The sequence below is a fragment of the Sitodiplosis mosellana genome, unplaced genomic scaffold (assembly GCF_009176505.1).
Source record: "Sitodiplosis mosellana isolate CC-2019 unplaced genomic scaffold, AAFC_SMos_1.0 Smas_scaffold_59, whole genome shotgun sequence".
NCBI classification, from domain to species: Eukaryota; Metazoa; Arthropoda; class Insecta; order Diptera; family Cecidomyiidae; genus Sitodiplosis; species Sitodiplosis mosellana.
In genome coordinates, this window is record NW_022595301.1 from 241,575 (window position 1) to 263,279 (window position 21,705).

Below are 21,705 nucleotides of genomic sequence, written 5' to 3' on the forward strand. Positions count from 1 at the left end.
AATATGTAACAGATAAATCCTATAAATACATAAAAACACACTAAAAAAATATCTGTAAGAATTTACACGATAATAACAATCAAAATGGGATTTATATGACGAATCGTGTAAAACATTAAAATATCGTGTAATTTTTTATGTTTCAAAGTTGATGCAAACATTTGACAGATGTGTATATCGGGTAATAGTATTGACCAATTCATTGATTTATTTGAAATTACACAATATTTTATCGTTTTTAGACGATTTTTCATATAAATCCATGTTTGATTGGTATCATCGTGTAGATTCTTACAGATATTTTTTAGTGTATAGATTCATATAAAATATTTTTAGCCTTGCAGTATTATAACCCAATTTATGATGCAGCTACATTTAAAATTCAACTTTTAATAATCCTGACTTCAGTAGTTCATCCATAATTCACATCTGCCTAGATTAAATCCATTTTTTATCGTTTTAAATTTTCTGAAACTGTTTTTTTTTTAATTCGAATAAGTGAAATCATGTAAACACCTCAAGGGTTTTTGTTTTTTTTTGGCATTTTTTTTATTTGAATAAAGCACACAAACACATTATTAACAACATAGTATTCACATGATGTTTGTTTTTGAAAATACATGCGTATATAATTGAAAATCCGGTTAAAAATTTTACAATAAATTACAAAGCAAATACAAAAAAAAATGTTCGTTGAAGTATATAATTGTTTTTTTTTTTTGTTTAAAATGTGTGACAAGTTTAAAAGTGAGTGTGTTTGTGAATGTAAAAACGATGACGTGTTTTTATATTTGGATGTTTATGTTTTGTTCATTCGCTGGATGGAAAATGGAATGAAGGAATTCATGTCAAGAAACTTGTAGTCATCGAAAACGGCAGGGTCATCGAGAGGAGTTGGGCCATTCGATTGGATGGTAAATGAAAATCAAATGGCAGCAAATCGGTGAAGGTGTTGTGTATTTGCTTAGTAACCGGCCAATTCGGCGAATGTGGAGTCCATTTCGTCGGCAAGACTTTTGTATCGGTCCTTGTTGATGCCCAATTCGTCTAAAAGTGTGTAGAAAACAGAATGCGTTAAAATCAAGTTCGTATAATTGCGATGTCTTTGTATATGTGTGTATAACTCAATAAATGTGTTAGGATTTTTTTCTAAATATTTTTTTTTTCTACAATGAAGCACTTAATATGTTGATGTTAGCAGAAAATACCTTTGCTAGATCGAATTTGGTTTTCTTGTTTGCATTTTGGTGGTTATTTATGAGCAGCTGCAGAGGCTCCGAAACAATTTACAATTCTTTCAAAAGGCTCAAGCGTTTGTTTGTTATTTGTTTTTGTTTTGGTTTTAGCAGCAGTTGACTAGCAATATCTTGTACGTTGTGTCTCTTTATACATTGTTTTTTTTTTTTGAATTCATCACTTATTGCAACTATATAATACATCGTTTGATTGTTTGAAAGTTGGTGTCATTGTGGGTTAGCAGTAAGATTAAGATGTTAATTTTTTTTTTTCAAGAAAAACAGAGGGTCATAATACAAAAATGTCTGTTCACGATGAAAGATCTAATGTATCCATTTTCGATTGGGAGGCAAAAGAAGCACAAGTGGGATTGGGGCAAAACTGAAAGAACGACAGTGGGGTTCAACAGGGAAATTTGGATTGATGGACATTTTACAAAGGACTGGGCCACAAAGTCGTTCTAATTGAATTGGGCCACCGAATGGATGATTCATTGTGGTCACTCAAAACGAAAAAGGAATAGATCAGGAGAAGATAGACCAAATTTTGATAGAAAGAGGGAGAGAGAGAGAGAGAAAAAAAAATAACAAGCTCTGAACAAATTAATATCCAGTAAGCTCAGCAAATGTTGAATCCAAATCGTCGCAAATTGCTTTGTATTTTTCTTTTTCGTGGAACAGACGATCTGTAAATATGCCGAGGCAATTGATTAAAGCATCATTATCATTTGTCTGTACAAGTTTAATAAATCAAGCAGCAGCGTTTAAAATTGCAACTTGTTTTTTTCCTCGCTCAAGTTTTACGCATTTTGAACACTGCTAATAGGAATCAAAAAGGCAAAATTTGATTTAAAAACTTAGCGATCAAGTTAAAATATTTATCAAAACCCCAAAAAAAAATAACTTGTTCAAAATTGGTTTAACACTTTTCTGTACAAAATTACTTTGAATTTGATTAAATAGAATAATTGATAAATTAAGGAGAATTTTCGGGGCGAACATACCTTCCAGTCTGTCGACTTCCTTTTGAAGTCTCTTGACTTGCTTCTCAGCGCTTTCAGCACGGTTTTCGGCTTCCTTGAGACGCACAGTAAGAGTTTTCATTTCACGTTTGAATTCTTCTACTCGTTGGTTGGCCTTCTCTTCCGACACTTCCAATGATTTGAGCGAGTTTCCGACGACCTACATTGAGAACATATTTTTGGTTTTTTAAGTTTTTTTCGTGAATGTGCATTTTACGGTAGCATTTTTTGGTAAGAACAGAACAAGGTGTTTTGTCGATTGTCAATCAACGATTTCCGTCTAAATCAATTATTGAACGCACCTTCAATTCTTCTTCGAGTTCCATGATTTTGGCTTCGCCAGATTTGACACGATCTTCAGCGACTTCCAATTCATCTTCAACGAAGGCCAATTTGCGTGACACTTCATCGGATTTACCGTCAGCATCTTCAGCAAGGAGACGAGCTTCTTTCAATTGGTTGGTCAATTGATCCATACGCTCTTCATCTTGTTGAGAACGGTTTTCAAGTACTTTGCACATACTGGAAATGGCGAGCAAGTGAAAGCGAGGGAGAAGGCGAGGGCGATGGAGATGGAGAGAGGGCGAGATCGAGAAAGGATGAACGAAAAATGATAGAAAAAGAAGGAAAGAGAGAATGATTACGATTAGATTCGTTTACAGATTCAAAATTGAATGGTTTTCATTCTGGTCGCTCAAGTAACATACCGGTTGTTTTCATCAGCCGATTGGGTGGCTTCCAACAATTTAGCTTGTGCGGTGCCTGAGCGTTCTTCGGATTTTTCCAAATCCTCTTCAATTTGTTGAACCTTACGATTCAAAGTGGCGACTTCGGATTCGGTAGCGGTGAGGGTCTTTTCTTTTTCCTCTAATTCTTGGTTGGCCAATTCCAATTGGTTCTTTGAGTTGGCGAAATCGATTTCAACTTGAGCCAATTTCTTTTCGCAATCGCGTACTTCCTCAAGAACTTTGTCGGCACGCATGTTGGCATCTTTAGCCTGTCCTTCACAGGTATCGGCCTTGTCTTGGGCATTGTCTTTTTCAAGCTTCATAGCTTGCATCTTCTTCTTGATGGCGTCCATGTTGATGTAGTTTTTTTGTTTTTGCTTATTTGCTCTCAAACAAAGGAAAAAATTAAACGGGAATTTGCTACAAAATTCGAACTATCTGCAGAAAAAAAATGGGAAAGAAAAAAGAAAAGTTCAATGAAAAAGAATTCCATTTCTTTTCACACTTCCGCACACAAGGTGCGTAAATATTTTATCGTAATCGTCGTAAGTAAATAGAGTAACGTAGAAAAAATATTGTATTTTTCGAACTATTGAAAATCAAGAATTATGATTGAAAAACGGTGAACATATTTGTTTTTGCTATTTGGTCAGGGCGGGGATGAGAAAAATCGTCATTATTTTTTTTGTTTTTCGTCTAATATTAGAAATGTGGTATTAAAAATTTGTATTCAATTCAGTCTCATGGTTGAAAAAGGCGATTTTCCGCGGAAATAACGATATAGTTTAAAGTGGAAACGAAATGAAAAATCCAAATAACTCCCACATACCAAAACGCATGAATGTCTCTAATGCCTACATATCGCAACATCGAATCAGAATAATAACGACGAGAGAGAAAAAAAGAATCATCACGCCAATACAGACATGCACACTCGCATACATACAGACACGAGTTAGAATGAAGACGGCTATAAATGATGTGGGCCTGTGAAAGATGCATGTATTATTATTTTTCTCTCTTTTGAATAGCTCAACTGGTGCGACAGGCGCGCGCTAGCAAAATTTTCTATTTTTAACATTCATCTTGGTTGAAAGTATTTCGGCGTTTTTTCACATCTCTTTCGCCTCAGCATATTTTGCTGGTGTTACGTCTATATGTGTTTATGACTTCTCAAATGAAATTTTTTTTTCTTTTTTTTATCGTTGTTCGTTTTGCTTCGATTTTTTTTTTCTGTTTCGTTCTTCTTCTTTTTTTTTGGCTTGAATCAACTCCAATTTTTATGTTTAAAATAGAACACGAAACGATGGAAATTTAAACATTGGCTTGATATTGAACACACCATGCAAGTATGATTCACCTAGTTTTCATGAAAGAGAGATTTGATGCTCCAACGACGATTGAGTCGCGGAACGAAATTTTCGATGTAACTACAAATTGCGTAGGAATGCTGCTACGGATCCGAGATCGATTTTTTTGCGAAATGATTTTGATTCAGACAGATTTTTTAGGAGGTGGTTTTTGTGATGGAGAGGAAGATTCACCTTTTGAAGTGAGTTGAGTCTTGATCGAATAGGTGTCATCTGAAAAACTTTTAGGGAGATTTGGAAAATTGCAAGAATTTACTCCAATATTCCTTTTACATTTTGAGACAAGAAAATTAGTTTTAGTAGCAAATACAGTCTTTTTTTCAATAGTAAGGACTGTAGTGGGTTTTTTTAGGTGATAAAGATCCGTCTACAATACCGAAAATCACATCAATTGACTGATCAATTCGATTTTTTTAAAAATCAGACTGAAGATGAAAACCAAGATTGATGATGAAAAATGTCTGAAATTGATGAATTTGAAGGGAAAAGAGCGAAAAGTATCAAGTCCGTTTCGCCATTGTAACGTAGACAGTGCGAAAATAGAACTAGCAATTTAAGTATGTACCACCACTCATACAATAGAGGATTTTATGCGAAAATTTGCCAGGCGCTAGCCATTTGTGGCCCTCTACACACCGTTTCGCCGTGTACTGTTTTTATATTTTTTTCTTTACATCATCGCCGTATTTATAAAAGAAAAAGCCAATTGCTTCATAGTGTCTCTTTCTTTTTCTGTCTCACACATCATAACAGAGATCTTGGTGTGAATTTTCACCGTCACTGATTTCGAACAAAATATATGTGTATGAAATGATTCTAGATCACGGCACGATACGAAAATATTTATTTATAAGCACGCGTGGGTGAGAAAATTTGAGCACACTATCCAATTGGAATTATGTCCATGACTCTTTTTTTTCTCACGAAAATTTTATGCCACACAATAAATATCCCACTGATATTAGATTTTCTTTTGCCTGTTTCAAGGAACGTTTTTTCGTTGCGTTTTTTTTTGCCCTTTTGCTGATTTCTCCAATTTTCTCTTGTTGCCTTTTTCTTTGTTGCTTTTTGACGAACTTTTTGACTAAGTATAAATTCGTCTTTTGCATTGAAGAATCTTTTCTTTTTTCTTTTTTCAAATCGCGAATTTGAAAATCATTTAAAATTTTGTATGAAGAAAATTCTCAAAATACAATGAGTTCAGCGAATAAAAATCGAAAAAAAGTAGAAAAAATCATAGTAGTTTAATTTGATTCGAAGAAAAACTTCAATTGCATTGGGTTGAAAGTTGAACTTTTCTTTAACACTTTTGCTAAATTCCACAATTATATAATGCGAAAAATTTGTGTCACAAAATTCTCAGGATTTTCCATTTTCGATCAAAAATTGACATAGCAATAAAAAAAAAAATTATTTCACCGTTTTTCAATCACTAAATTTAAAATCACCAATCGAAAAAAAATTCACATTTTTTTTTTCGAGAGAAAATTAGTTGATCAGATGAAGAAGAAAGAAAAATTCCACAGAGTTAGAGCTGAGCAGAGAGCATCGAAACTAACCTGAGCGCTCGAAACAGTCCACACGACAGTAAAAACGCGAAAGCACTGACGATCGTTGATCTATTCGGCCCCACCTTTTCGAGTCACTTTCAAAAGAACCGCTCGCATCCATCGCATAGATTTCCCCTTCGCTACGTACACACGCACGTTCACAATTTGCATAAAAATAATCGGCGCATACGCTGCTAATATATTATGTCCTTATGATGACGAGATGGTCGCCACCGCCACCGCTGCCGCAGTAGTCGTCGTCGTTGTCGTTGGTGCAAAAAAAAAGATATTTCACATCGGAAATTTCGACTTTTTTATTTTCTATTTCAAAAACTTCAAAACATGAGGTTTAAATTTAAAATTATGTCTTTGAAGAGAAAGCCGAGAAAAAAAACTCACAATAACCGAAAATCTGCTTGCAAAATGTGTTTAGAGCGGGCACCAATAACAAGCAATCATCATTTCGCCCATGTATTGTTCATAAGTATGCAAGGTTAGCATTGTGAGAGAGAGAGCGAGTAAATATCATCCTTAATCCAAGCATATCTTCATTTTGCCCAGTATTCAAAACACTCGAACAACTTTCAATTTATGTCTTAAATTGCAATTTTCATTCACATTATTCAATTGTTTCGAGAGTGTCTAATTTTAGTCTCACTCGCATCGTTAATTTGTTATGCTGCAAACGATATTTCTCATGGTTTTGGGATTTTAATTAATGTCAAGGAGACGGTTTGTCTCTGGAACACCACCCATTTCATATTGGAACCAATTGATTCGACCGACTCTCAGTCCACATTGATCGGCTGGAGTATCAATTCAATCTATTTTTATTTCCATGGCCTGAATAGCATTGTCCAATTTGTGTGTGTGTGTGTGTGTGTGTGTGTGTGTGTGTCGGGAACTGGTGACAACATCGCTCCAATTTGAGATGTTTCGTGTCGGCTTTGCTACAAAAATAAAAATCCGTTTACGATGTTCACGTCTACGCAGAATCGTACATCTCTCGCGCGCGAGCTGTATCACTATCAGTTTGTGTTCGTGTGTTTGTGTGTTATTTTCATTAGCTTTTTCTCGGTTTTTATCACAACATTCTTTTCCATTGGATTTTGGCAACAGGCCAAAACCAATGAAACACATACTCAATACACTGTGATTATACCCAGGCCAACCCGCTTTGTCACACAGTTTTAAATGCAATCGAAACGTGGGCCAGAAGTGTCATTCGGGTTTTAAATGAAAGATACATTTTATGGCCGTTTTTTTACACCTATTTGATTGAAATTTTATGTCATATTCATCGGCTGAATAAACATCGAATGAAAATATAGAGAAAAATCAAATGAAAAAATGGAAAAGAAATGTTAAAAATGGAAAAATTTGAAAGGCAAAAAAATGAAAAAAAAAAAAAACAAAATTTGGAAAAAAACAAAAATATTAAAAAAATTGATGAAAATTGCTCCGGAAACGGATACGGATTGAACAAAGAAAAAGCCCAATGCTGCAGTTTACACGCATATATCCCTCTTCATTTTGCCAAATAAAACGCACATTTTCACTAAACAAGACAAGTACATAATGTGTTGTTATTCAATGAATAGCTTATTATTATTATCATGCTGTTAACAGGTTTACTTATTCAGATCAAAAGAGAAAATTCAGTGCTTAAAATCAGAGAATACTTCAACTAGAATATTTTTCGGTGAAAAATACGCAGGAATGTAGTCGACTTGAATACGTTGCAATATTTTACTATAAAAATAAACGGATTCCTTTTTGAGGTCGATCACAAGAAGCGCATTAACCAATTTTCCACAAAATTAATACAAATTAGAAACGGATGCATTTAAATAATTTCCAGAATTGTCTATTTTTCCCTCTTTAAATTGAAGGCAAATAGTGCTCAGTTGGTTGTGTCGAATAGATTTTCGGCATCTGTTTCAGATTGGCATTTATGTCTTGCGTATTTACGATCATCGGCAACGATGTGTTTGATGACTGAAATGAACGTACAAATTGCAAGCGTCTGGTAATTAATTCACTCATTCAATCAAATACTCGAAATACCTTCGATTTATCGCGTGAGCGAATCGACTTGTATGAGTCAGGATGCTCGACTGAATCATCTCTATGCTTGGCTAAATAGTCTTCAAATAGCGGATGGTTCATTAAACGCTCGCATGACCATCGTTTTGCCGGGTCTTTGTCCAAACATTTCTAAAATAAAGGCAAAAATACACATTAATTTTTCGCAAAAAACGAAGAGAATAAATAAAATTGAAAAATGAACAAAAAATGATTGGAGAGAGAGTGAGAGAGAGATGGACAAAATTGTAGTTTCTTTTGAGAAATGGACAAAACTTTTTAAAAATGAAGATTGAACGAAAAAAAATTGAAATTGCTTAGGAAATTCTAACTTATTATTGAAAATTGTTAGGAAATTAGAAGAAAATTTTAATTCTATAAGAATAATCGCTTTATAAATCTCCAACTCAACTTGAACATTTTCATAATAAAAATAGATCAACTATCACATTTATCGGAAAAAGAAATGAAATCGACTTGAATGAATTGGTCTATTTTTAACCATTAGTCAATTTTTGTTATCTCATTTGTCTCGCACAAAAACAAGAAACAAATTTAAAATCCCACCAGCAGTAGCACTTGGCTTAGAGCAACCGGTGTGAAATTGTTGTTTTGCTTTGTAAATGTGTTTGAAATATTAATTGGAGAAAATGTGAATTATACTTATTTAGTAGGTGTTGTTGAGCTGTTAATGAAATTTTCACTTAATTTATTCTGTGGCATCTGTTTTATATCAACAGTTGTAATACAAATAAATTGTTGACAGGGTATATTGAATTGACAAAGTACAACAAAGACAAGACTGCGTCAAAAACTGCCTGTTTTCAAATCACTCGGTAACTTAATTACGCGTGGGCGGATCAAGTGATTAAGATCAATTGATCTTAATCATTTACCCAAAAATCGCTGTGATTAACATGACAATTAATTCGGCCAAATGATTAATTGATCATATGTAGAGTAAATCGTGAATAAAAGTTTCATACAAAAAACATGTCGATTTTTACCAGACGATAAAATTTTGCAGAAAAATGCATCTGGCAAAAATCGACATGTTTTTTGTATGAAACTTTTCTTCACGATTTTCTCTACATATGATCAATTATTCGATCAATTGATCACTTAATCATTTGGTCCAATGATTGGATGAAGTGGATTTTATCAACCGAGAAATGAATAACGTTTCATTTTGATGTAGAAAGAAATAGAAATTGTTCCAATTAATTTCAATCTTCACGGTGGCATTCAGTTGATCTATTTATATTTTTTGTCAACCAAATTCCGGAGATTCGGCGATTTCTTCTTGCCAAATGTGAATTTTTCGTATTGTGTTTGTGTTGAATTTTCCGAATTCAATCTTCAGTTTCATTGTGGTGTGACATTTTCTGCATATACGTTATAACATCATACCCTTGCAAAGTCCAACATTTCAGGATGCTTGAGTACTCTCGACGGGAACTTAGACTCCAATCCTTCAATAACTGGTGGCACTGGTAGAGATATTCCCTAAAAAATGTGAATTTGATGATATTAAATTTGATAGGACAATATTTTTGGATGATTAACCATTTTCAAAATGAATGAGAGAATACAACAAAAAGTATTTCATTATAATAAAAGTAGACCATTACACGATACTATCTCAGAGATAAAATTATGCGATTTAGAAAAAAAAATGATTTAATGTTAAGTCCAATTGCTCATACTACTACTCATAGTACTTTAAATTTATATGGCATCAATTTGGCATAAATTTTACGAATCTGACCAAACACCCCAGCCAAATGCAAAATAAGAACGTTTCAAAATTTTATCGGCCATATAAATTTATAGTATGAGCACTTGGACTCAACATAAATATTCACTGTTTAGAATAGGAGAACAAATAACGGAAGAAACAAATTTACAATCCAAATTATTTCATAATAATTTAATAAACAAGAATTCAATCTACGATTATCGGCATACTCACTCCAAAGTACTCATTTTGACTGAAGATCAATTGATGCCTTGACAAAATGTCACCAATGGTCTTTCGAATGAGATACAATTGGTCAACGTCACTTCGGCCTGGCCACAGTGCATTTCCACGAACCATTTCCGCATAAACACATCCAATAGCCCAAACATCTACTGGTGTTCCATACTGAGTGTCTCCTACTAATAGTTCTGGAGCTCGGTACCATCGTGTAGCTAAAATATTTGATCATGAATTGCATTCCACTTTCGTGAAATCATAGTATAATTGTAGAATATAGTTTATTTGTATACATATCCCAAGAAACATTCATGTAACGCAATTTAGTCATTTTTAACGTTAAAAGATGTAACGTTTTCAGACTTTTTTTCCGTCAAAATCGACTGAAATTTCAGTGTAAACCAACTGTATGAATATTGGGAACGAGAAAATGTTAGATTTTAAATTAAAGAGAAAAGAATTATGTATCAATTAATAGTGTTCACAAAAATAGTATAGAATTCTATGATTTAAATTGTTCATGTTTTTGTTCATGTATTGATCCAAAGAGAATGAACTAAATGGTGGAAGTATATTTTCAAATTCATTTCTTCTGATTTTCAACGATTACGTTTTAAATTGTCCAGAGATGGCAGGCAAAACTAATGTAGTGAATATTCCCGCTATTAGTGTTGGTTCATTTTGAAGTTTGTTATTATAAACAAACCGCCGTTCACAATTTCACCATGTCATGAAATATGAATCTTTGCTTCGTTCGACTAAATTCATATTGAACAGCCAGCAAAAGGGAAAAAGGGTAAGTCATTTGAATTGTTATCGTTGTGACATCGAACGAGTGATCGAACCAAACAATACCACCGTGTGCATGTGATTTTCGAAATCAACAAACCATCGATTGTTGTGTGTTTTTTTGTTTGTTTACAGTTTTGATCCGTAGCCTGTGGAAGAAATCTGCTGTCGAAATATCGTGAGCGTTTCGATATTTTATCACGGTGTTCGGTGTTCGTGTCACAACCAAATTCAGCTTGATGTGTCAAACTGATGCCGGTTGCACATTCACATTGATCTGAACATTTGGAAAGGCAAGTCATTTGTTGTGAATACTGTTCGATTTACAGTGATTGTTTTTTTTCGTTTTTCGTTCAAATTAAGTAATTTAGAAGCAACAAAAAATCATTTCTAGTGCGTTCTAAAGTAATTGTTGTGTTTTCATTCTATTTTTTCAGGGTTCAATAATGGGCGGAAAAAGGATTGGGGCACATGCCATTCGTGGCAATAGGTCGAAACCGCGGAAAGTTAAAGATGGCAAGCAAAAGGAGGAGAAAGCATACTTTGCAATCAAGTTGGCCGCCACTAGTATTGTTCGACCGGAATATCGTGATCGTATTCTGCCATGGATCACAAAAACCAGCATAAAATGCACCGAAATATCTGAATTGGCGTCGCTTTTATTCCTCAACAAAGTCAGAGCTGCCACTGAACAGGCCATCATCACCGGCAATTGGGAATATTTCGACGATGGCGATGGAATGCACATCATCGAAAATTGCTTCTATGCTGTGTTGCGGCGCTACAAGGAAGACGATTTCATTATGGATCCATGGTTCCGGCATTGCTTTGAGAATGTGGACATCGAGAATCGCTCCGCATGGCCAAACAATGATTACTTCGGCAACTTGATGAAATATTTGTTCCAACAATATGGCCGTAATGTGAAGACGAATTTGGATACACATGCACAGAAACGATTGCGGTATTTCTTGAGATTGAAGGCATTCAGACAGAACTACACTAACCGGATTCGTGGCCTACCGGACACATACGATGAACGAGATGTGGCAAATGCAGTGTCATGGGCAATCAAACGATATGACGCAACAAGAGGTGATGCTAATCGCTTGGCCAAACGAGATCGATTGTTGCGTTACGTTCGAGACATTCGTGGACCAGCTGACGATGATATCGCCAAATTCACCAAAGACGAAGATACATGGTTTGCATCATTGCCAATGTGGTTGATCATGCAATCAGAAATCGAAACGCACCTCAACTGGGTTGAACAACACCACGACAACATCGTGCAAGTCATTGCGTTGCCAAACATCAAGAATTTGGTGGTCATCCCAATCTGTCATCACACGCGAAAGGCAGTGAGAATAGACGCTGATGTTTTGTATCGTATGATGTGCGGAACCGGTACCATTCCTCGTGATGAATATGGTCGGCAACACTCAGGAAGCGACGTCACGTCAAAATCAAATCAAGCGTATTATTTCAATATGATTTTTAACATGGGGAAAATCAATCGAGTGTTGAAAGCAAACAAAAAATTCGAACATATTCTCAGCGATGGTGTATCGGCATCGATTCTGTACACAGTGAAAAAAACCGTTGTCGACAAGTTAGTGGAAGATGGTTTGGTGCGTAAACGGTACTCTGATGGCTTCTATGTCTATGAATTGGGCATTGATTGGGGCATGAAGACGTGGAATGCAACCGTTAGGCGACGAATTAATAATGACAAAAAGCGAATTCATAATGGCAAAGAGGTATGTTAGCGATTGAATGCATTCTATTGTGATTGTGTCATTTGAATCCATTTCATTGTTTAATTTTTATTGTTCGATTTTTGTTTCCATCTCACAGATGAATTTCACAATCAACAGCAAGAAGTATCATTATGGGACCGGAGAAGGAGTGCGTAAGGAAAAGAGAGAGCGATGGACTCGTGCCTTTGGGCAGTTTGAAGAGAGTGATCGAAACAACCGAGTGCGATATGACCGAATGCCATCACCAAAAGGAAGCAATTGGCGTGACTACATACGGCATCGATTGACCATCATGAAGAAAGCCATTGCAGTGTACACAACCAAAAAGTACACACGTTTAAGTTTTGATCATTACATCGAGTCCAATCGGATCAGTGACAAGGTGGCCGCAATGCTGGTAAGAATTTACGATTGAATTTTTGTTTCTTTGGAAAAAATTGAATGTTTTTGTTGTTGCTCAACAGACAAATCGCAAACGATGCATCATTAACATTGGAGCTTCCCAACCAGCTGCAAATTCACCAATACAGATCAAGAAACACGTTCGATGCCCGGGCGTGCGGAAATTGGTGAAGAGTTTCAAGAAAATGGAAGGCAATGTCATACGATTTGTGAACGAAGCCAGATCATCACGATTGTGTGCCAGATGTTTCGAACCATTTCCATTGAGTACATTGAACGATCGTGTCAAGGTGTGTGAATGGTGTATGCCCGATCAAGATGATTGGCCTGATGGAATGAAGCTACCAGAGAAAATTGTAGCGGCAAAGAGCAAGCGGAAGTTACGATCAGAGCGACGAGCGATGCGACAAGCAGCAGTGCAGAATCCAAATCAACCCCGTGGTTTTGTGTCTAAGGTGATTTGCTACCGTAAAAACTGGCAACAAAACGCGGCAAACGGTATGGATGACAATGTTGAAGAGCGCAGAGGTGTAATCATTCACGACGCTGAACTCGGTATCATCGAGTACACAGATGAATATGTGCCCGAAGACCCTGTTGACGACTCTCCAGTACTGAAGACAGTTTGGCAACGTGACATTTCGGCTGCAAAATTGATCTTGTACAGAGGTATGTTACTCATTGAATTAAAATTGATGCAATAGTAATGTGTGTGTGTTTTTTTTCTCTTTGTTTCAGGGCATTGCGAACTCTTTGGACATCGGCTGCATGATGCGTTCACACGTCAACACCTCGTGTATCCAACTCGATTCCGAGTCAACTTCAACATTCATTAATATCAATGGAGCCGCAATTTATGTTTTATTTTTCAAAAGAATTTATGTAACAGTATGTTATTTGTAGTTGGTTGAGGTCTTAGTCTCCCAGACATCATCGATACCAGATATCGATGGCTATCTATTTCCTATAGTCTATATAGATGTAGGTAGAGTACAGGATAATTCCTGTAGGTGAGTATCACTATTTATTAGCATATTGAATATTGATTCATAATCGTTTTTATATCATTCTAATTGATTTGTTTTTACTGCTCTTTTTCTACTTCCATTGTGACGTTAAAAATGACTGAAAATACACCCAAATGCGGGCCCAAATTCAACCGTTTACATACGCTTGGTAATGGATGTATTTGCGTTAACAATTGTTCCTTGGGTCGGTACCATCGTGTAGCTTATTCGTCGAGTCAAATTGTTTATTAATTTAATTTATTCAAGTAATTTCTATTAGCCATTTATGGCTATGTCCTTATAAAAACAAAACAATTTTCTTTAAAACATTTCCGCACTACTCTTCTTTCTACTTGTTCTAACTTTTAACTTGGCAAACTTGTACAAGAAAACATATTTTCCACATAAAATTCATCAATTGTTCGACCTTTGAAATGGTTCAGAGTAATCAAAAAAAAAACTTCACACATACCAACATAATCGGTGTAGTTTTCACCTGGGCTCAACATTCGTGCAAAGCCAAAATCACATAGTTTAACTTGTCCTTGAGCAGTGAGTAAAATATTTTCCGGTTTTATGTCCCGATGCAGACATCCTTGTGAGTGGCAATAAGCCACGCCGTTCAGCGTTTGATATACGATTTGTTTTGTCAACGTATCAGGACAACCCTACAACAAACAGCATGAAGAGGTATTTTAATGGATATTTTTTGTGAAATTATTTTATAAATTGAATTAAAATCGAAATATCAACATTTTTTTAAATTTTCAATTTAAATTGAATTGAGAAAAAAAAAATTTAAAAAAAAATTAAAAATCGACAATAAATGCATTTTTTCAACTCACTTGTGGATTACGTTCCAATTCGTGTAGCACAGTGTGTTCACAAAATTCAAATACTAAATGCAGGCGCCGTTTTCGGCGAAAAACTTCCAGCAGTGAAACCAAATTCGGATGCTTTAAATTCTACATGGGCGAAAAGAACATAAGAGTGTTTGCTCAAAAAATGGGGAATTATTCATTATGCCGGGTTCGGGCACACTTTTTGAGCTCATTGTGAACTCTGGTATTTAATTTTTAAAAGTAATGAGAAATTGTCATAAATTCATTGACAATTTATTCAATCAATTGGAATTGGCCAATGAATAATGGTCAAGACGAAGAAAAAAACAATTTTTATCAGCAAATAAAAAGAAGACTGTGACTAAGTAGACTGAAGGTACGATTTTAATATGTACGTAGAGTCTATAGCTTTCAGTGATGAGTCACGTCCTTCTTTTTAAAAAAAAATCCCCGTTAGACTCACCTTAAGCAATCGAATTTCCCTCAGTGCAATTTTCCTAATAGCTGGATCTTCTTCAGATTCGACAAATCGTTTAACAGCAACTAGACCTCCAGTCTCATGATCGCGACACTTGTAAACCACACCATAAGAACCTTCGCCCAAACGACTGAGCTTTTCATATCGTTCCATTTTCCCACTCTGTACATTCGCTCTATTCAAATCACACAGAAAAAAAAGAAGAAATAAATGATAACGATAAATACAGCGTCATTAAAGCGATTGAGTCGCAACTTGCGGCTCGCAACGAAACGAAAGGAATTTATCGATTAAATTTTAAATGAGAGACACCAGTTAGAAAAATCAATGGTATCAAACAAAATGACTATGGCATGAAAACGGCAAAAAGAGTACAAATCAAATGAAGTTGCGTGACATCAGTGTGTAATGAGAAAAAAAAAGAAATAGAGAGAGTTGTTCGTGAAACAGAATTGGTTTTGACAATGCATGGAAAAAAATGATTAACAAATTTACACAGCAAAAAAAAATACATTGAAATTTACTTCATTTGACGTAGTTTCGTTTTTTTTTTCTAGTATTAAAATGCTTAATTGTCTAAATTTTGTATCAAATCACCTCCAAAAATTTAACATAAATTGCATTAAACTGCTTTTTAATGTCTTAAACTAACTAACTGAGAAAAAAGTGTGGAAAAATTATTAGACTGCGAAGAACACTGAAGAAAAACTACTTTCAAACAGTTGTTTGGTTGTACATCGACTGATGGATACACGAACCAATCGTTCGAAACAACGAAGTTCGGAACGATACACAATCGTCGCAATATCATAAACTGACTCACTTCAACTGACCAATAAAATATTTATTCCGACAAAAAGACATTCACACCGAATAAAATGACTTTATATGTGTATGGATTCGCTATTGTTCCATATGTTACTTGCTCGACATAACGAAAACAAAACAAACTAACACATAACGGAGTATCGAATTGTCCATGCAAACACATGAACGACACAAGTGTCCGTTTCAGGGATACACTCAAACCCGACACAACAACTAAAAAAAAATCGATGGATATTATTTATTTTTCCGATATCATTTAAAACAATCGCCGTCAGTATGTGTTTAGAATTGTCTAAGGGATAGACACGAATAGAAAAAGGGGAAATCATTTTCCGAACCAATATTGACAGTATATTTTGGTGTGTGTGTAATGTCGGTCCAACACTCATATGTACGTCTTAATATTACATTGACCACGAAAAGTTCAACTTTCGGTTTTTAATTCACACCGAATTCCAATTGGTCATTTATATTTATTATCACGATGGCATAGAGTACACCTTGACTCAATCAATGTTGTTGATTGACTAATAACGGATTCGTCGTATTATTTCTTTACCTTCTGGATAATAATGGAAAATGGTTGCCAAAAAGCCATAGCCGTTTCTCTCCGAACCATTTGTCCATATATGCGTTGTTGAAAATGCGGGTAGGCGAATTGTATCCAGGTGATGATTTTTTTTTTACCAGGAAACGTGAATCACTTTCGAGAACATTTAATTTTCACAATTTTTTTTTACATTTTCTAGTTTTTTCCCTGATTGTTGTATGTTTCCGTTGTTATTTAACCGTAATGTTCCAGAAGCTTGTTCTTCGTGTTCAATCAAGCAACACACTACTTCAGTTTGATTTCACAACAGCAACAATCATTGAATTCCGTATAAATACTAAACCAATTTTTTGTACGACTTAATCGAAAAATGACCATTGCCTTTGCTAACGGCGATTAAAAATGAATGCGTTGCCTAGAATGTGAGGTTTTTTTTTCATCGGATGCCTAAATTAGACTGATTTTTATCCTCTTTGTACCAATTGGATTCAAGTACGTCAGACCAATTTTCGTCGTTTGTTTATACTGCAAACACACTTCATAATACATTTCCTGAATTAATTTCGATTTGGATTTCTACGACTGACTGACTAGAGGGGTAACACAGTGGAAGTCGTTAACATTTGGCATTTTCGTTTCAGTACAAATCACTCGGCTCACGTAACATTTTCATTTCGATTTGTTATTTACTATATTTCACTTCGCATAGCATTGGATTTTGTCATGGTGTGTCATTATTATGTTGTAGCAACCGACGCTTTTGATTGGATGATTTTGCATTGTTTTTTTTCACGGTCCATGAAATATCCTATGCTTATATTTGTTTAAAAAAATTATGATTGAAATTGAAAAGATTTAAATAAAATTATCATGATTCATGACATAGATTAGTTGCGGTCTTTTTTACTGCATTTGGGTCGAATCGATGCATTTTTTTTTAAATTCCTTGCTGCTGAAAGAGTGGAAAATATGCTAATGATTCATTAGTAATGAATTAATAATAAAATATGACATTTACAGCAAGAAGACTTATGCTGAAAATCGTGAAGCAAGGAGACTTGAGGTAAAGTAAAATTTAGATAACTAACGCCAGTGTTCTGTAAATTATATTGTCTATTTCTTAGACTCATTTCCGGATTGTAAAGAATACAATGTATACAAAGTCACTCATAACACATTCCAATTGTATTATCAATGACTCGATTCAAATTGTTCTTATAATTATGGCAATTTTGAATTGATGTCTAGACTTTTGTTAGATCCATTAATATAGACTGATTCAGTTTGGCTGAAGGTGTAACCAATGACAGTCATTAGTGAATTGCTGAAGTGATTTGACATAATATCCAAAGGTTGAAAAATGTGAATGATATTTTTGTTTGTCGACATAATTATGCGTCATAAGTTATGGAACAAGAAGTGTCGTACGAAATGTCGTATCGCTTGTAATGTGACTAATTTTGGATATCGTTAAATGAGCGTATACGCTAAGTTATAACATACAGTACGCTAAATGTGGTACGTGTAACGTTCATTGTTGCCATAGAAACGTTTGCATTTATTTATGTCAATATTTTGACCCATAACCATGTATTTTCGGTTCGGAGAAAAATCGAATATAAAACAGTAAATATTAGATTACTTGGGTCACAAGTCGTGCAAATATAGTCTTCGAACAAAATGTCAAAAGCAACAACAATTAAAGAAGCAATCAAACGTTGGGAAGATCAAACTAAACAAAATTCTAACGATGCTAAAGAGATTGGCTTACAATTTCAATGGCCACCAATTGAAAAAATGGATACAACACTGTCAACGCTTGTTAAATGCGAGTAAGTTTGATTTTGGACATTTTTGTGATTTTTTTTTTTTTGAATTTTTTGAAGAAAAGTTTATTTTTATTTTTCAAGAAGATTTTTTTTCTTCAATTTTTCCGGTCAATTAAAATTTACTACACATTTATACTCTTATGTATTGCACTCATACAATTGTATTAGAGCAAAAAAGTTGAAGTAAATAGGAGCAAAAAAAAAATTTAATGACAAAAAGAACGTAACGCTTTTACTTTTTGATTGTAGAAAATTAAGTTTGTCAACAAATATGATAGAAAAAATTACCGGAATAAATGGAATGAAAAATTTACGTATTTTATCGCTCGGTCGAAATTATATCAAGTCATTTACCGGTTTGGTGAGTCATTTATGGTTGAATATGATTGATTCCTTAAGATAAGATAAAAAAATTCAAATCAATTTTTTCAATTATTGAACAGTTATTTTTCTCGTCGAATGAAAAAATAAATTGAATAAATTAATAAAATGTTGAATCGGTATTGGAGTCAATTTCCATGTACAAATTTTCTGAATAAATAATATTGATTCGTCTTTTTTTCATCAATAACTTTTGCTTCTATCTTATTCAAAATAAAAATCGCAAGGAAGGAGTAGCGGATACGCTGGAAGAGCTGTGGATCAGTTACAATTTAATTGAAAAACTAAAAGGAATCAATGTCTTGAGAAAATTGCGGGTTCTGTACATCAGTAATAATTTGATCAAAGACTGGATGGAATTCACTCGATTGCAAGAGGTGCCTTGTTTGGAGAATTTACTATTCACTGGCAATCCATTGCATGAAAGTTTTACGGATGAAGCCACTTACCGAGCTGAATGTATCAAACGACTGCCATCACTGAAAAAATTGGATGGTGAATTGGTTGTTAGTGATGTTGACGCACAATTTGCACAGGCACAAGCACAGCAATCGGCAAATCCAACGGAATGATTTGATTTAATGAGAATTATTACATTTATTTTCTTTCATATTTCTTCCAATGTTTGATGCATTTCTTATGAATAGTTTTCGGTTTTCATATCATTAAGACCTAATTCTTCGTTCTGTTCGAATGAACGATCATATCGTTCGATTTTTAACCGTTCGTCCAGACTGCCATCATCCGTTAAGGCCTGCACATAACTATTTCCAGCTGGATCATCCAGAATCAATGTAACTGCCCGTTTTCCACTCATGATTTCTTGCAGTGTCTCGGAGAATCTATTGAAAGTGAAGCAAAAAGTTGGGTTAGAATTGATGTTGAATTGAAATTTTGGAATTATATTTTTAAATCATTTTTAAGTCTATTTAAATCTACTACTAGTATAGATAATTCGATGTAGAATTTGAGGAAAAATTAATAGAAATTGAAAAAATAAAAAAATAAAAACAATTGAAAAAAATAAGTTGAAAATAAATTAAAAGAAAAATGAATTAAAATTGAATAAATTTTAAAATTGAATCAGAAATATTCATTTCATTTTTGATTAAAATGAAAGATTAAATAACAATTCAAATAAAATTGAATTTAATCGAGAAAAAACACATAAAAATTGTCCATCATTTTCATACTTGTCGATTTTCAACTTGGATTCAACGTCAGCTGAATCGTGGAAGACGGCGCTATTATCGATGATTTGCTCACGAATCGCGTCCAGTATACCTTCGACTGTTGTGAAACGACCGCCCAGTCCTGAAGCACCGAATTCACTATCCAACTCGGGTATATCAATAGTGCACGTATCAGACTGTTCAGAAATAAGAGAGAAAACGGCATATTATTTCAAAACTGGTATTGATTGAAAAAACGACAGAAATAAATAGGTTTAAAAAAATGCATTTTTCAGTTCAATCAGAACGTCAATTTTGAATCACTAATCTCCAAAATTTAATCTGTCTCCAACAAACTCTCTGCTATTGCATTACCTACCTTCAAAACATCTCTGCTCATATCTTCTCTGCCATCAATTTTCACTGTGATCCGAACACCTTGATCTTCGATACCACTGCCGGACTTGACTTCATTGGTCCTCGCGCCGCACACATCACAATTTGTCGACATGATGACAACCTCTTTAAAATGTGGAATATTGGTGAGTTTCATGTTAGTCTCACACTTAGACTTGCAGCTGGGACAATCGGTATGAAACTGTAGCACCTCGCCATGCAACTCTTCCAATGGCCATTCATCTTCAGCGATCGGTTTCAAAATATTCGTACTATTCTCTGCTTTTGCTTCTGATTCCTCATTGAGTTCGGTTTGTGTAAACATGCCAAGCTCATGATTCTGTTCTATCGTTCGATTAAAGTGTGTCATTATGCAATCAGGGTCTGGATTTGGTGCGTTTAAATTTTCTACACGACAATTTCCGGAAATATCTTCAAAAACTATCGTAAATGGTGTATCAACCGACTTAAGGCTACGCAATTTCTCAACAAAAGCATCAATTTGTGCGGCAGCATCTGGATGTTGAACACGACGAACGGGTTGATCTTGTTCAAGCCCGGCAATCGACCGGTTAATAATACTTTCAATAGTTGTTACTTCACCTTTCTGCGACTGGGACGGTATTTCAAAATCCAACTCAACGAATCGCACACTCGTTCGATCCGATTTTACAACACGACGATTCAGGTCTTTCACTGTCTTCACTTTAAGCGTGATTTGACAGCCATTCGGTTCAATTTCAGCAGCCGGCTGGATTTCATTATTCTCATAACCACAATGTTCACACGAAAATGATACAATGATTGTCTCTTTGTAGAACGGTATTTTGGTGAGAAGCATTCGTGTGGTGCCCTATATTTGGATTTTGGATTGATTCATCGGTTAAAATAGCATACAACGGTTGGAATTTAAAACAATAGAAAAATCATTCATTTTCTCCACATAAAGAATATTCTGGAATGAAAATTCATTCAGAAATTCATTCGACCCTAAATAACACTTACATTTTTATAACAATTCATGCAACATGATTCAATCTCAGTAACCGTATGGTCAACATCATCAGCATTGAGGTTTTTAAAAACGAGATCTTCAGTCGAATTGGCCATAATTTTTCAAAATTCAATTCGGTTTTTCTTCAAATTTCGGTAAATTCAATGGAAAAAAAATACAATTAGCTTTTGCACACAATACGAGTGGGTATAGTGAGGTATACATAATATATTATTTGACGTTTCGACAAACATGTGCGCAGTTGTCAACTTGATGAGATTGGGTTGCGTTCAGTGATTCAGCATGACA

The 21,705-nt window shown here is 34.7% G+C and overlaps 5 protein-coding genes across 12 annotated transcripts; 2 read left to right on the top strand and 3 right to left on the bottom strand.

Annotated features, from left to right (window-relative positions):
* Window positions 1-524: 524 nt before the first annotated feature.
* On the bottom strand, window positions 525-6,221 carry LOC129570463 (tropomyosin-1). 4 transcript variants are annotated; one of them, XR_008688127.1, is made up of 6 exons: window positions 5,915-6,221; window positions 2,965-3,423; window positions 2,560-2,779; window positions 2,240-2,417; window positions 1,209-1,921; window positions 525-1,047 (listed from the first exon to the last, which is right to left on the bottom strand). XR_008688127.1 is itself a non-coding variant. In XM_055450076.1 (5 exons), exons 2-5 carry the CDS (start codon window positions 3,336-3,338, stop codon window positions 965-967), a joined length of 855 nt encoding a protein of 284 aa, XP_055306051.1. In that variant the 5' UTR covers window positions 3,339-3,423; window positions 5,915-6,221; the 3' UTR covers window positions 525-964. The 4 variants fall into 4 exon arrangements, 2 of the variants coding, with proteins under 2 accessions (XP_055306051.1, XP_055306052.1); XR_008688126.1 differs by having other exon boundaries at window positions 1,209-2,417; XM_055450076.1 differs by lacking the exon at window positions 1,209-1,921.
* Window positions 6,222-7,457: 1,236 nt separating this feature from the next.
* On the bottom strand, window positions 7,458-19,421 carry LOC129570461 (cyclin-dependent kinase-like 1). 4 transcript variants are annotated; one of them, XM_055450075.1, is made up of 8 exons: window positions 19,284-19,421; window positions 15,232-15,421; window positions 14,772-14,891; window positions 14,399-14,594; window positions 9,963-10,183; window positions 9,401-9,496; window positions 7,973-8,122; window positions 7,458-7,903 (listed from the first exon to the last, which is right to left on the bottom strand). In XM_055450075.1, exons 2-8 carry the CDS (start codon window positions 15,397-15,399, stop codon window positions 7,787-7,789), a joined length of 1,068 nt encoding a protein of 355 aa, XP_055306050.1. In that variant the 5' UTR covers window positions 15,400-15,421; window positions 19,284-19,421; the 3' UTR covers window positions 7,458-7,786. The 4 variants fall into 4 exon arrangements, with proteins under 4 accessions (XP_055306050.1, XP_055306047.1, XP_055306048.1 ...); XM_055450072.1 differs by lacking the exon at window positions 19,284-19,421 and adding an exon at window positions 16,634-17,210; XM_055450073.1 differs by lacking the exon at window positions 19,284-19,421 and adding an exon at window positions 15,844-16,597.
* Window positions 10,530-13,906, top strand: LOC129570459 (uncharacterized). 2 transcript variants are annotated; one of them, XM_055450070.1, is made up of 6 exons: window positions 10,530-10,764; window positions 10,893-11,050; window positions 11,195-12,517; window positions 12,615-12,914; window positions 12,982-13,588; window positions 13,658-13,906. In XM_055450070.1, the coding sequence occupies exons 3-6, from the start codon at window positions 11,204-11,206 to the stop codon at window positions 13,753-13,755; spliced, it is 2,319 nt and encodes a 772-aa protein (XP_055306045.1). In that variant the 5' UTR covers window positions 10,530-10,764; window positions 10,893-11,050; window positions 11,195-11,203; the 3' UTR covers window positions 13,756-13,906. The 2 variants fall into 2 exon arrangements, with proteins under 2 accessions (XP_055306045.1, XP_055306044.1); XM_055450069.1 differs by having other exon boundaries at window positions 10,530-11,050.
* LOC129570464 (dynein axonemal light chain 1) lies at window positions 18,167-19,412 on the top strand. Its single transcript, XM_055450078.1, has 3 exons — window positions 18,167-18,456; window positions 18,703-18,814; window positions 19,062-19,412. The coding sequence occupies exons 1-3, from the start codon at window positions 18,305-18,307 to the stop codon at window positions 19,404-19,406; spliced, it is 609 nt and encodes a 202-aa protein (XP_055306053.1). The 5' UTR covers window positions 18,167-18,304; the 3' UTR covers window positions 19,407-19,412.
* Window positions 19,407-21,661, bottom strand: LOC129570460 (zinc finger protein ZPR1). The gene is made up of 5 exons (XM_055450071.1): window positions 21,649-21,661; window positions 21,408-21,539; window positions 20,386-21,255; window positions 20,028-20,203; window positions 19,407-19,676 (listed from the first exon to the last, which is right to left on the bottom strand). Exons 2-5 carry the CDS (start codon window positions 21,510-21,512, stop codon window positions 19,472-19,474), a joined length of 1,356 nt encoding a protein of 451 aa, XP_055306046.1. The 5' UTR covers window positions 21,513-21,539; window positions 21,649-21,661; the 3' UTR covers window positions 19,407-19,471.
* Window positions 21,662-21,705: the final 44 nt, after the last annotated feature.